This window comes from Carassius auratus, unplaced genomic scaffold, assembly GCF_003368295.1.
Source record: "Carassius auratus strain Wakin unplaced genomic scaffold, ASM336829v1 scaf_tig00215261, whole genome shotgun sequence".
NCBI lineage: Eukaryota > Metazoa > Chordata > Actinopteri > Cypriniformes > Cyprinidae > Carassius > Carassius auratus.
In genome coordinates this window covers 72,501-85,000 of record NW_020528011.1, presented here as the reverse complement: position 1 = coordinate 85,000, position 12,500 = coordinate 72,501, and the positions used below count along the sequence as shown (strand labels likewise).

The 12,500-nt window shown below is 39.2% G+C and overlaps 1 protein-coding gene across 7 annotated transcripts in view; it reads right to left on the bottom strand.

Moving 5' to 3' along the window:
- Positions 1–3,467: 3,467 nt before the first annotated feature.
- LOC113094095 (1-phosphatidylinositol 4,5-bisphosphate phosphodiesterase beta-4-like) overlaps positions 3,468–12,500 on the bottom strand; it is a 66,186-nt gene continuing 57,153 nt past the window's right edge. For 6 of the 7 annotated variants that reach the window (XM_026259749.1, XM_026259752.1, XM_026259751.1 and 3 more), the window contains 5 exons: positions 9,750–9,851; positions 9,607–9,664; positions 8,370–8,456; positions 8,179–8,215; positions 3,468–5,083 (listed from right to left, as the gene is read on the bottom strand). In XM_026259749.1, the coding sequence (XP_026115534.1) occupies positions 4,995–5,083; positions 8,179–8,215; positions 8,370–8,456; positions 9,607–9,664; positions 9,750–9,851 (373 nt within the window). In that variant the 3' untranslated portion in view covers positions 3,468–4,994. The remainder of the gene's footprint in view (positions 5,084–8,178; positions 8,216–8,369; positions 8,457–9,606; positions 9,665–9,749; positions 9,852–12,500) is intronic. The other variant, XM_026259748.1, reaches the window with a different exon arrangement.

Genomic DNA, 12,500 nt, shown 5'->3' with positions numbered 1-12,500 from the left:
GTTGGCACAGCGCTAGTTAGTAGGTTAGTGCTTCTAGTTAGTAGGTTAGTGCTTCTAATTAGTAGGTCAGTGTTTCTAGTTAGTAGGTTAGTGCTTCTAGTTAGTAGGTCAGTGCTTCTAGTTAGTAGGTTAGTGCTTCTAGTTAGTAGGTTAGTGCTTCTAGTTTCTAGTTAGTAGGTTAGTGCTTCTAATTAGTAGGTTAGTGCTTCTAGTTAGTAGGTTAGTGCTTCTAGTTAGTAGGTTAGTGCTTCTAGTTAGTAGGTTAGTGCTTCTAGTTTCTAGTTAGTAGGTTAGTGCTTCTAGTTAGTAGGTCAGTGTTTCTAGTTAGTAGGTTAGTGCTTCTAGTTAGTAGGTTAGTGCTCCTCACAGATGGTTCAGTCTCTCCTCGCTCTTCAGACATCAGGAGCAGCTTTAAACTGAAAGTCAGACTCACACGTGACCGCACTGATGCTGTCGATGCTGGGCTTGCTCCCGACCCGAAAGTGTTTGTCTCCCAGGGGAAGTCTCTGATCTTGGGATGCAGCGGCCGGGTGCTTCTGGAGCCTCTCTGCTGCTCCTCTTCATCTCTGGAAAGGTGATTCTCCTCAACAGCCGGAGGGTGCTCCGAGATCTGGATCCGTGCTCAAACCCGGCTTTGCTTTTGTGTAACAGCTTAAGGCGCTCCGGAGCAGTGCTAGTCAGCAAACTGCACTTCTTCTGATAGTAACAAATCTTCTGACGGCGCGTCAAACACCAGCTTCTTGGCTTTCTCAAGCTCCTCTTTGGTGCTTTTGGTGTAAGGAGTTAATAAAATGTCAAGAGGACCAGAAGCGTTGTGGAGGCTCTGGGTGAGTAAAACACTGGAGGCAGGTGATTGTTGGGGCATCGGTGCTCTCCGTGTTTCTGAGGAGGTTCTGGAGTGAACACATCAGAGAGCATCCAGACTTGTGATGATGAAGCATCACCTTCCCTCTCACATTCCTCAATGGAGTCCATCGACTGGATTCTCTTCCGCAAACTGATGGATCAACAGGTTAAACAGATGGGAAGTCGAGTCCCGTCTTCAAATGCAGGGATCTGAAGAGGCTTCTCCTCATCTTTAGCTTCGCTGATGTTCACCGTGGAGAGTTTCTCAGCGAGTGCATCTTCATCATCTTCGTGAACTCTCCTGGAGTGACTCGGCAGCGCCTGCAAGCAGTCCTTGTGTCCGAGATACCTGGCCACCTCCGCTGTAGAGTTGCACACCTTGTTTTGCCGGTCGATCTGGAGACTCAGTCTTTTGAAAGCACGCACCAGGAACTCCATCAGTGCCGCTCTTCACCAGGATCTTCACCAGGATCTTCACCAGGATCTTAACTGCGTCCAGGTGTCCCATCTCATAGGCGTCCGGGAGATTCACGCTCGCACCCCTCTGCATCTCGCACCGAGTCCTGGAGAAACACGGCAGAGATGAGAGGCGTCTGCGCCCCTTCGCTCTTGAGTCGATGGTTTTCTCATCCAGAGCGTCTAAGGATTCTGCTGTCGGTTCTGGAGCCGCACTTGTCTGAGGGTTTGAACATGTTTCCTGATGGAGATCTGCTTTATACTGCTGCGCTTTGGAGTTTCCACGACAATGTGAGTCTCATTATCATACTTTATTGTTCATGTGTTAATGTGCTGATTTTAATAAGGGCTTCAGAGAAACACACCGACTGAACCGCATGAAGAAATGAGCCAGTTACTGACTGAACACTGCTGTTCTCTGTGTGGAGACACTGAGACAACTCAAGACACCTGCTGTCGTCTTCATGGCTAAACCACACATCTGCAGCCTTGCACACTGAACATTACTCTCAGTGACGGCCGCTTGTTTGACAGATATCTATGAAGTCTTGCTCAGGGAAGTTCTGACACACTTTCTTAATACTGTAAAGCTGCTTTAACAGTCTGCGTTGTAAAAAGCTCTCGACCTACAAACTACGACAGAGAAGACCACTGACATCTCTTATGACTATTAACCATGGTTTACTACAGTTTAACCACGGTATTTATAGTAAAACTGAGGATGTAGTGGTGCACGGGGCACAGAGTAATGTGAGGTTAGTTGTAACACACATGGATTAAATATTTCCACTCATGTTAGAATAACACAATGTACAATATTTACTAGATGCCATATAAACACTGTATAGAGAAAAAAAGTGTGCAAAAATTAAAAAAAATTTTTTTTGAAGATGTCGCTGAACATTTACTTTAACATAGCAAAAGTACATTTTTCATCTCAGTTTTTAGTAATCATTTAAAATGAGACGAATCTGCTGGAATCTCCAATCTGTTATTTGTGAGTTTAGATAGTTCTTTAATGCTTTGTTAACTAGCAGAAGACACTAACTTGTGTCACATTCCAGTTGTGCAGATGGGGAACATCCTAACTTTGGTTACCCTTGGTATTAAGAGGCATCTTGGTCGATCGGATCACAAGTGGACAACACGAAATACAAGTGTAATACTTTAGCCCTCCTGCTCGTGTTCCGACGTCGACAGAGGGATCCACCGATTTAACCTTCTCTTGACATAATCATCTCCACGAGGGAGGGGGGGTAATCTGGACAGAAGGGTGTCTCTGCTTAAACAGGGCCACTGCTACTACAACTACACTATTATATGACATCAGCGATGTAATTCACACTACTGACTTTTCTGAATCTTAATGAGAAACCACAAGAAACGGGTAAATACAGACTGACAGTGGATGTTTAATGTTCAAAAAATTATTGTTTCAATAAATGTACAGCATTTTGTCTGGTTTATGTCTTGTGTTCTGTGAAAGCTGTGTGTGGAGGGAGGGGAGTGTATCTGTGTTTCTAAACGTTTCTTCATCTATTTACCCACATATTGTTATAAAGTTTACTGTATAGCTGTGTGTTGTGATCAGGGCCGTCTCAAACATGGCTGCTAAGATCTTACGTCATGTGGTAGTTATGTGTCCCTCAGATGATACACTGTACTCCAGCTACGGGGCATGTTGTCACATTTCACTACAATTCTTTTATGGTAAATAAAGAAAAATGTATACACTGTAATAAACAAAGCAACATATTTGTACTAGACAAGTGTGAAATTAATGCGAATAAAAAATTACCCCACGTGGATTTACACAAACTGAGAAAGTCAAAAAAGTGTCTCCCCTACAAAAGGTAATTGATACAGGAAAAAACAAACAAACAAAAAAAACATGGTTACCACACTTTTACTATAATAAAACCATGGTTAATTTTTGTGAGGGGTGTTTTACACATCTGACATTTGCTGGGTTAGGAAATAAACACCTGCAACACTTTTCATTTAACACCTGGGAGAGTTTATTGGGACACATACTATAAAACAGTATTAAAGTAGCAGGATAACAACAGTATTTTGAGTTTTTTCATTGCTAGAAGTTTGACAAATACGATATATATATATATATATATATATATATATATATATATATATATATTTATAAATACAAAAGCACTTACAGCATGATCCATTGAGAAGCAACAGAAAACTCAGAAGACAAAGGAATAAAAAACAGATGAAATTCAGAGCGCAACAGTTCTGCAAAAATAATCAGCTGTTCCTCAAACTATAATATCAGAGCAAAGGTCTACGAGGAGGTCGCACGACGGAACACATTCAGCTAGTGCAAACAGCTTCTAAGAAACTTAAACTACTCACTATTATATATTTATATCTGCATCTTTATATAAATAACCCCTTATTTTGGCATTTATCATGTAAAATAATTTAAACGTTCTACCTGACATATATTGGCACATTTGTAAGCGATGGAGATTTAAAGCACTTTGCTTTCACACCAGATATGTGTTCACCGCCAAACACTTAAAACATGATGAAAACAAGAAGAAAACAACAACCAATAACATGATCTCAAAAGCCCTCGAACAATGAGTGTTTTTATCTTGTTTTTCAGAACAAATATCTAAACATCCTCAAATCAGGATTCATTTACTGGAGATGCAGAAAGACACGAGATAAGAAGTCTTGTTTTCTGAAAAATCTGTCAAAATGAAGCAAATTTAAGTTTAAAACAAGAACAAATATCTGCCCATGGGCTGCCTGTTGGGATATTTCTTTCTTGTGTTCACACACTTCATTTTGATACAGTTTTCAGAAAACAAGACTTAATATCTTTTTGATTGTCATTTTAATTTATGTTTTGCTTTTTAGATATTCTTACTGGTTGAAACAAGACAAAAGTGCCTAAGAACATCATTTCTTCTGCAGCGCACCTCTCTTTAAAACAAGTACCAATAGAATACACCTAAAAAATAAAAGACCACGCACACAAGTGCAACCAAAGTTCAGTTTCGTGTCAGAGAAAGCAACTGGTTTGCGTCGATGCGTCACGTTCTTCCAGATCCGTGCGAAGAGGATTCTCAGGAGAACAGAACCAGCGATTCACAAACTCATTCATCATCACAAAACCTCTCAAATAAAACAAGACTTGGGTAAAACGATCTTAAAAACACAGTAGAGGAACAGACACTGGTGTGATCTGGCTGCCAGACGCGTCTACATTCATGGTGTTCAGAGGAAAGCTACAGCTCTGCTACATCGGCAAAGATCCTTGACATCCTAACACACAGAAAGTGCTCAGGACGGGAGAAACACGGTGTGACAAACTAATCAGATTCTTCGTCCGTTCGCCTGACTCTGCTACGGTTAACTAGCTCAGTTAAGATACGACTTGAGAAGTTCATAAAGAACACTTCTGAGTTGTCGGCCATAGTGGCTGCAGCACTGCTGATGATGAAGAAGATGATGAAGATGATGGTGGTGGTGTATAAAATCGTGTTCACACCGCCTCCTCAGGAGCTGGTCTGAGCAGTGTGGGCGGAGCTACAGTAAGAGCTGGATTGGCTGGATGCCGCTGCAGAGGAGGAGTTAACCACGGTGGGCGGGGCTAGAGCTGAGGTAGGGAGAATGGGCGGGGTTTACAGCTGCAGGGGTTCAGGAGCACAGATGAAGACTCAGCTGACGGATGGAGCGCTTACACCACCGTGGCTGGTCTGCGGTCCATGTCCTCCTCCAGCTTCACCATCTTCTGCATGTCTTTGGCCTGGAGAATCACAGCAGATTGACAGAGCATTCATTCATCCGGATCTCGTCTTTAGAGTTTCCTATTCATGATTTAAAATGCTGTTGATATGACGCTGGCAGAATGAGTGTGAATGTGCATGGGCTGATTTTGAGCTACAAGGAAAAAAAAAGTGAAAAATGTGGAGGTTTTCACAATGCTGGGTTCATTAAGTCTAGTGATCTCAATGCTCTCAAAGAGTAATTAAACATTGAAAATGATCTTTATATGTGTGTTTTCAGAGAGGAGTACTGACTGCGTGCATTCCTGATAAACATACACAGAATTACAGTCTTTAAGTTCAAGCAAACGTAATCTGTTGTGTCTTAAGTGAATGTTCTGGATCTATTGTGAGGTGTGTAAGATTATATTAGATCCGTTGGTTACAGTATGTCTGAGAATATTCACTGTTCTTCGAGCAATAAAAGAAAAGAGGACATCTCTCGCTGCACTTGATTGAACTGCTTTTGTAGATTTAATAATCAATTCGTTTGTAATGGACACACTGATTTTTACAGCTGATTATTTGTTTTTCTTGAATGCTTTTTTAATGTAAAATAAAAAAAGGTGATGCATTATTTGCCAAATGTATGTTGGTTCTACTGGGTTTGAATCTGTTCTAATTTTTAATAAAGATAAAATAAAAAGCTATATTGTGATTATTAATATAGTTATTGTGATTAAGAAGAGAAAAGATGCAGTGTTTCTTGGTGATTTTTCTTCAGAAAACGAACTTGATTTTTCTCAGAGCTGACTTTGCAGACGTGTGTTGTTTGGTCTGTCCTCTTTCACTAACCTTCCCCGCTGATCTGTGCTTATGTGAGAGTGCAATAATTCAGATCAAATGAAAATAAAAACAATCGTGATTATATATTTTTTTAAATAACCGTGATTCATAGTTTAACCATCATAGTGCAACCCCAGTATATTTATTTTCTTTATTCAGCCAATTTATAAAAAGAAACAGAAAAGAAATATTTGAAAAACTCTTGTCTCTCAAATCAGAGGATGTTGTGGAAGGAAGAAGGAGGAGTGTATGTGTCTGATGACTCACTGAATCAATCTAATGATTCGTTCACTCTCTGAACATTTCTGAATGGGTTTTGACTCTCAACCACGGACTGTTACTTTATCATGTTCAACATCAAACTAAATCAGTGTAATTACTAAAATATTCATTAGTGGAATCATCAAGTACTGGAATCAGAATCAGTTTTATGTTCACGATTCCTGTCCTAAAACTGTGTTGTTCAGATCGCAAATTACATGTGGCTGTGAAAATACCTCCAAAAGATAACTATTAGAAAAGGTTTTTGTGTCAAATGAAAATATATATTTATATATATACAGGTCCTTCTCAAAAAATTAGCATATTGTGATAAAGTTCATTATTTTCCATAATGTAATGATACAAATTTAACTTTCATATATTTTAGATTCATTGCAGACCAACTGAAATATTTCAGGTCTTTTATTGTTTTAATACTGATGATTTGGCATACAGCTCATGAAAACCCAAAATTCCTATCTCAAAAAATTAGCATATTTCATCCGACCAATAAAAGAAAAGTGTTTTTAATACAAAAAAAGTCAACCTTCAAATAATTATGTTCAGTTATGCTCTCAATACTTGGTCGTGGAATCCTTTTGCAGAAATGACTGCTTCAATGCGGCGTGGTATGGAGGCAATCAGCCTGTGGCACTGCTGAGGTGTTATGGAGGCCCAGGATGCTTCGATAGCGGCCTTCAGCTCATCCAGAGTGTTGGGTCTTGCGTCTCTCAACTTTCTCCTCACAATATCCCACAGATTCACTATGGGGTTCAGGTCAGGAGAGCACAGTAATACCATGAAGCTCCATAAAGCTTTTCAGCAGATGGAAGCATGAAGTGCTCCAAAATCTCCTGAAAGCTAGCTGCATTGACCCTGCCTTGCCCAGTACTTTGGACCACTGAGCCACAGTCCAGTGCTGCTTCTCTGTAGCCCATTTCCTGCACACGCCTGTGCACGGTGGCTCTGGATGTTTCTACTCCAGACTCAGGTTCCCCAAGGTCTGGAACCGGTCCCTCTCCACAATCTTCCTCAGGGTCCGGTCACCTCTTCTGTGTTTTTTGCCACACATTTTCCTTCCCACAGACTTCCCACTGAGGTGCCTTGATACAGCACTCTGGGAACAGCCTATTCGTTCAGAAATGTCTTTCTGTGTCTTACCCTCTCGCTTGAGGGGGTCAATGATGGCCTTCTGGACAGCAGTCAGGTCAGTCTTACCCATGATTGCGGTTCTGAGTAATGAACCAGGCTGGGAGTTTTTAAAAGCCTCAGGAATCTTTTGCAGGTGTTTAGAGTTAATTAGTTGATTCAGATGATTAGGTTAATAGCTCCTTTAGAGAACCTTTTCATGATATTCTAGATTTTTGAGATAGGAATTTTGGGTTTTCATGAGCTGTATGCCAAAATCATCAGTATTAAAACAATAAAAGACCTGAAATATTTCAGTTGGTGTGCAATGACTCATTATATTATATACTCATTAATATATTTAATATATACATTTTTATCATTACATTATGGAAAATAATGAACTTTTATCACAATATGCTAATTTTTTGAGAAGGACCTGTATATATATTTACTGAAGAGTCCCGTCTAGGACAGAAGCATGAGTTTGATTTGAAATGGAGCTCAATGACTGGTCGACTGCTGTCTGGCTTCTCTATGATGATTGGGAGAATTGTCAAATGGGCGGGACTTTATAATAACTGGCCAATAGCTGAGCAGCATTCAGCACAGTCTGTCCGAACACACCTGACATTATTAATAACTTCATCAGTCAAGCTGTCAGCAGGTTTACTGCAGAAGTCTGTGTTATTACAGTGTTCAACCATACACTGATTACTGTACCCCCTGTGGTCTTGATATTTACAGAAATAAAAACCATATTGTTCAGATCCCGAGTCTCTAATATCTGAGACCTGTATAAATGTTTAATAAGTTCCTTCACCACGAGTAAATCTCAATCAGACAGAGAGGAGACAGATGGAGAGAACTGAAGAAAGAGGAGAGCAATGCGTGAGCCTACCTTGAGTCTGACTGTAGGCATGATGGGATTTCAAAAGCTGTTCAAAGAAAAGGCAAATCATATTTAAGGAATGGCTTCAGACGTCACGTGTAGGGAATATGAGTAATGGAAGACAAAACTAAAAATCAGATGAAATCAATGGAGGGGCAGCGCTCTTCTGAAACCCCGTCTCTGTGAGCATGAGCTTTCACCTGCTCGTTGAACTTCTCCAGTTTGTCCAGCTGCTCTCGCTGGGATTTCTGCAGCTGCTCCAGCTCCTTCGCCTGCTTCATGGCCAGCTGAGGAAGAAGAACATCATCATCTTCATCATCTTCACAGGATTCATGTTCCTCACGCACATCAGTGAGAGCTACTACCTTTACAATCATTTAACAGATGCTTTCTTCTGAACCCTTTCACAAGTGAGGAACATCAGTTTATATACAGAGAAACCCAATAATTCTGCAACAGGTAATTTACTGTTTATTTCTGTGAAGCTGCGTTGAAACAATCTGCAATGTATAAAGCACTGTCGAAATAAATGTGACTTGACTACAGCATCATTTTAGTCTCAGACTTTTAAAATGAAAATAAACAATGAAAAAAATCTTCTAAACATATTGCTGCAGAAACTCCTAATCTCAAGAAATAGGCTTTAGATCTTAAGATATCCTACAGATATGCATTTTAATTAAAATTATTTCACAAAAACAATACCTCTGAGTATGGAAATAACTTTTACTGAACCTTCTGATCAAACTGCAAGAAACGGATGCTCTTCCTCAGTAATTGAGTCTTGTTTTTCAGAACAAATGTCTAAAGACCCTCAAACTAAGATACATTTACTGAGGAAACAGATTGAACATATGAAGCATGAGAAAACATACTTGCTTTTCCAGGAAATGTGTCTTGATTTAAAGATATGTAGATATTTGTACTGGAAATCGAGACTAAAATACTGAAGAAGAGATTTGTTTATTACAGCACATGCAACATTTACTGCCGTGACATCATGACTTCCAGACTTTCTGCTCTGATTTAAGACGTTTTAGGCCGTAATCCATGGAAAGGTGAATTAAGACTTATTAACTCTTTCCCAGACAGAGTTTTTGAAGGGCTAGGTTAGGGGTTAGGCCTGTTTTTGCAGATTTTTACTAAAATTGCATGGCCCCCAGAATATTTTATTGTATGAATATCTGAACATACAATACATCAAAATAAAGATCAGGCCCTCTACTTTCAAACAAGAAGAATGTTTTAATCTAGCTTCAAGCATTGTTTTTATCAACACTTGAATGTAGGTAGGTTTCATAAAAATGTATTTTGATTTTGGGATTGTGTTTAATTGTACAGCAACTTGAATACAAAATCCTCTTGTGACAAATGCATTTATACTGTTCACAGAACAGAGGCATAAGCATCAACTAAGACTAAAGAACATCAACCAACCCTTTTTCTCTCCTCAAGGAACTTTTTGGTGTTGCTGCTGTTCAGCTCCCGAACTCTCCTTCAACACAAACACACAAACCCATTAAACTGTGACAGACCATGATTTATTAATCTCACTGTGCCGTCAGTGTGTCGTGCCGCACCTCTCGCGCTCTGCCTTGTTTTTGATGCTCTTGTCCTGGTTGATGGCTTTGCTGTTCTCCATCGATGTCTTTGCCTGATTGGCCTTCATCTCTTTGCTTTGCCTGTCCATCGATCACAATACAGACATGTTCAGAACACAATCCAGATAATTAGTGATGAATATGAAACATCATGCACAGGGCAAATGGAGAAGGGGTTCACACAAGGGGGGTTATCAGTGTAATTAATAAAGACTCTTGAGCTGAATAGACGGGTCGCTCTTCTCCTGAACTTACAGAGACTAATGCAACATTAATGCCTGTTAATTATGGCAGCCGGCCTCGTCTCTCCATCCTAATGAGACTCCACATCAGCATTATAAAGAGGAGAACACTGGCCGAGATGAATATGATGAACATTGATGATAGTGATGGTAGTGATGATAGTTAAGATAGTGATGACAGTGAAGATAGTGATGACAGTGATAACAGTGATGATAGTGATGATAGTGACGGTAGTGATGATAGTGAAGATAGTAATGACAGTGATAATAATGAAAATAGTGTTGACAGTGATGATACTGACGGTAGTGATGATAGTGACGGTAGTGATGATAGTGATGACAGTGATGATAGTGAAGATAGTGATGACAGTGATGATAGTGACGGTAGTGAAGATAGTGAATATAGTGATGACAGTGATGATAGTGACGGTAGTGATTGATAGTGAAGATAGTGATGATAGTGAAGATAGTGATGACAGTGATGATAGTGACGGTAGTGATGATAGTGAAGATAGTGACGGTAGTGATGATAGTGAAGATAGTAATGACAGTGATAATAATGAAAATAGTGTTGACAGTGATGATACTGACGGTAGTGATGATAGTGACGGTAGTGATGATAGTGAAGATAGTGATGACAGTGACGGTAGTGATGATAGTGAAGATAGTGATGACAGTGATGATAGTGAAGGTAGTGATGATAGTGACGGTAGTGAAGATAGTGATGACAGTGATGATAGTGAAGATAGTGACGGTAGTGATGATAGTAACGGTAGTGAAGATAGTGATGATAGTGACGGTAGTGAAGATAGTGATGACAGTGATGATAGTGACGGTAGTGAAGATAGTGATGATAGTGAAGATAGTGAAGATAGAGATAACAGTGATGATAGTGATGACAATGAAGATAGTGATGACGGTGATGAAAGTGAAGATAGTGATGACTGATGAAAGTGAAGATAGTGATAACAGTGATGATAGTAAAGAGAGGCAAGGCAAGGCAAGTTTATTTATACAGCACATTTCATACACAATGGTAATTCAAAGTGCTTTACATCAAAGAAAGTAAAATAATCATGAAAAATAAGAAAAAATAAAACAAGCAATTTTAAAACTTTTAAAATGATTAAAACGCTTACTTAAAATCAATTTAAAAACGGTTAGAAAATGATTTTATATATAAACAAAAAACTGAAAATATAGTGCAATGAGTTCGGACACAGCACAGTGCTCATTCAATAAATGCACAACTAAAAAGATGGGTTTTGAGTCTAAATTTAAATGTGACTAGTGTTTTAGCACATCTGATCTCTTCTGGAAGCTGATTCCAACTGCGGGTGGCATAGTAACTAAAGGTTGTGAATGAAATGAAATGAAAGTGATGATAGTGATGATAGTGATTACAGTGATGATAGTGAAGGTAGTGATGATAGTGATGATAGTGATAACAGTGATGGTAGTGAAGATAGTGATGATAGTGATGACAGTGACGATAGTGAAGGTAGTGATAACAGTGATGATAGTGAAGATAGTGATGACAGTGATGATAGTGAAGGTAGTGATGATAGTGATGATAGTGATAACAGTGATGATAGTGAAGGTAGTGAAGGTAGTGATAACAGTGATGATAGTGATGATAGTGATAACAGTGATGATAGTGAAGATAGTGATGATAGTGAAGGTAGTGATGATAGTGATGATAGTGATAACAGTGATGATAGTGAAGGTAGTGATGATAGTGATGATAGTGATAACAGTGATGATAGTGAAGATAGTGATAACAGTGATGATAGTGAAGGTAGTGATGATAGTGATGATAGTGATGATAGTGATAACAGTGATGATAGTGAAGATAGTGATGATAGTGATGATAGTGATAACAGTGATGATAGTGAAGGTAGTGATGATAGTGATGATAGTGATAACAGTGATGATAGTGAAGGTAGTGATGATAGTGATGATAGTGATGATAGTGATAACAGTGATGATAGTGAAGATAGTGATGATAGTGATGATAGTGATAACAGTGATGATAGTGAAGGTAGTGATGATAGTGATGATAGTGATAACAGTGATGATAGTGAAGGTAGTGATGATAGTGATGATAGTGAAGATAGTGATGACAGTGATGACAGTGATGATAGTGAAGGTAGTGATAACAGTGATGATAGTGAAGATAGTGATGACAGTGATGATAGTGAAGGTAGTGATGATAGTGATGATAGTGATAACAGTGATGATAGTGAAGGTAGTGATGATAGTGATGATAGTGAAGATAGTGATGACAGTGATGACAGTGATGATAGTGAAGGTAGTGATAACAGTGATGATAGTGAAGATAGTGATGACAGTGATGATAGTGAAGGTAGTGATGATAGTGATGATAGTGATAACAGTGATGATAGTGAAGGTAGTGATGATAGTGATGATAGTGAAGGTAGTGATAACAGTGATGATAGTGAAGATAGTGATGACAGTGATGATAGTG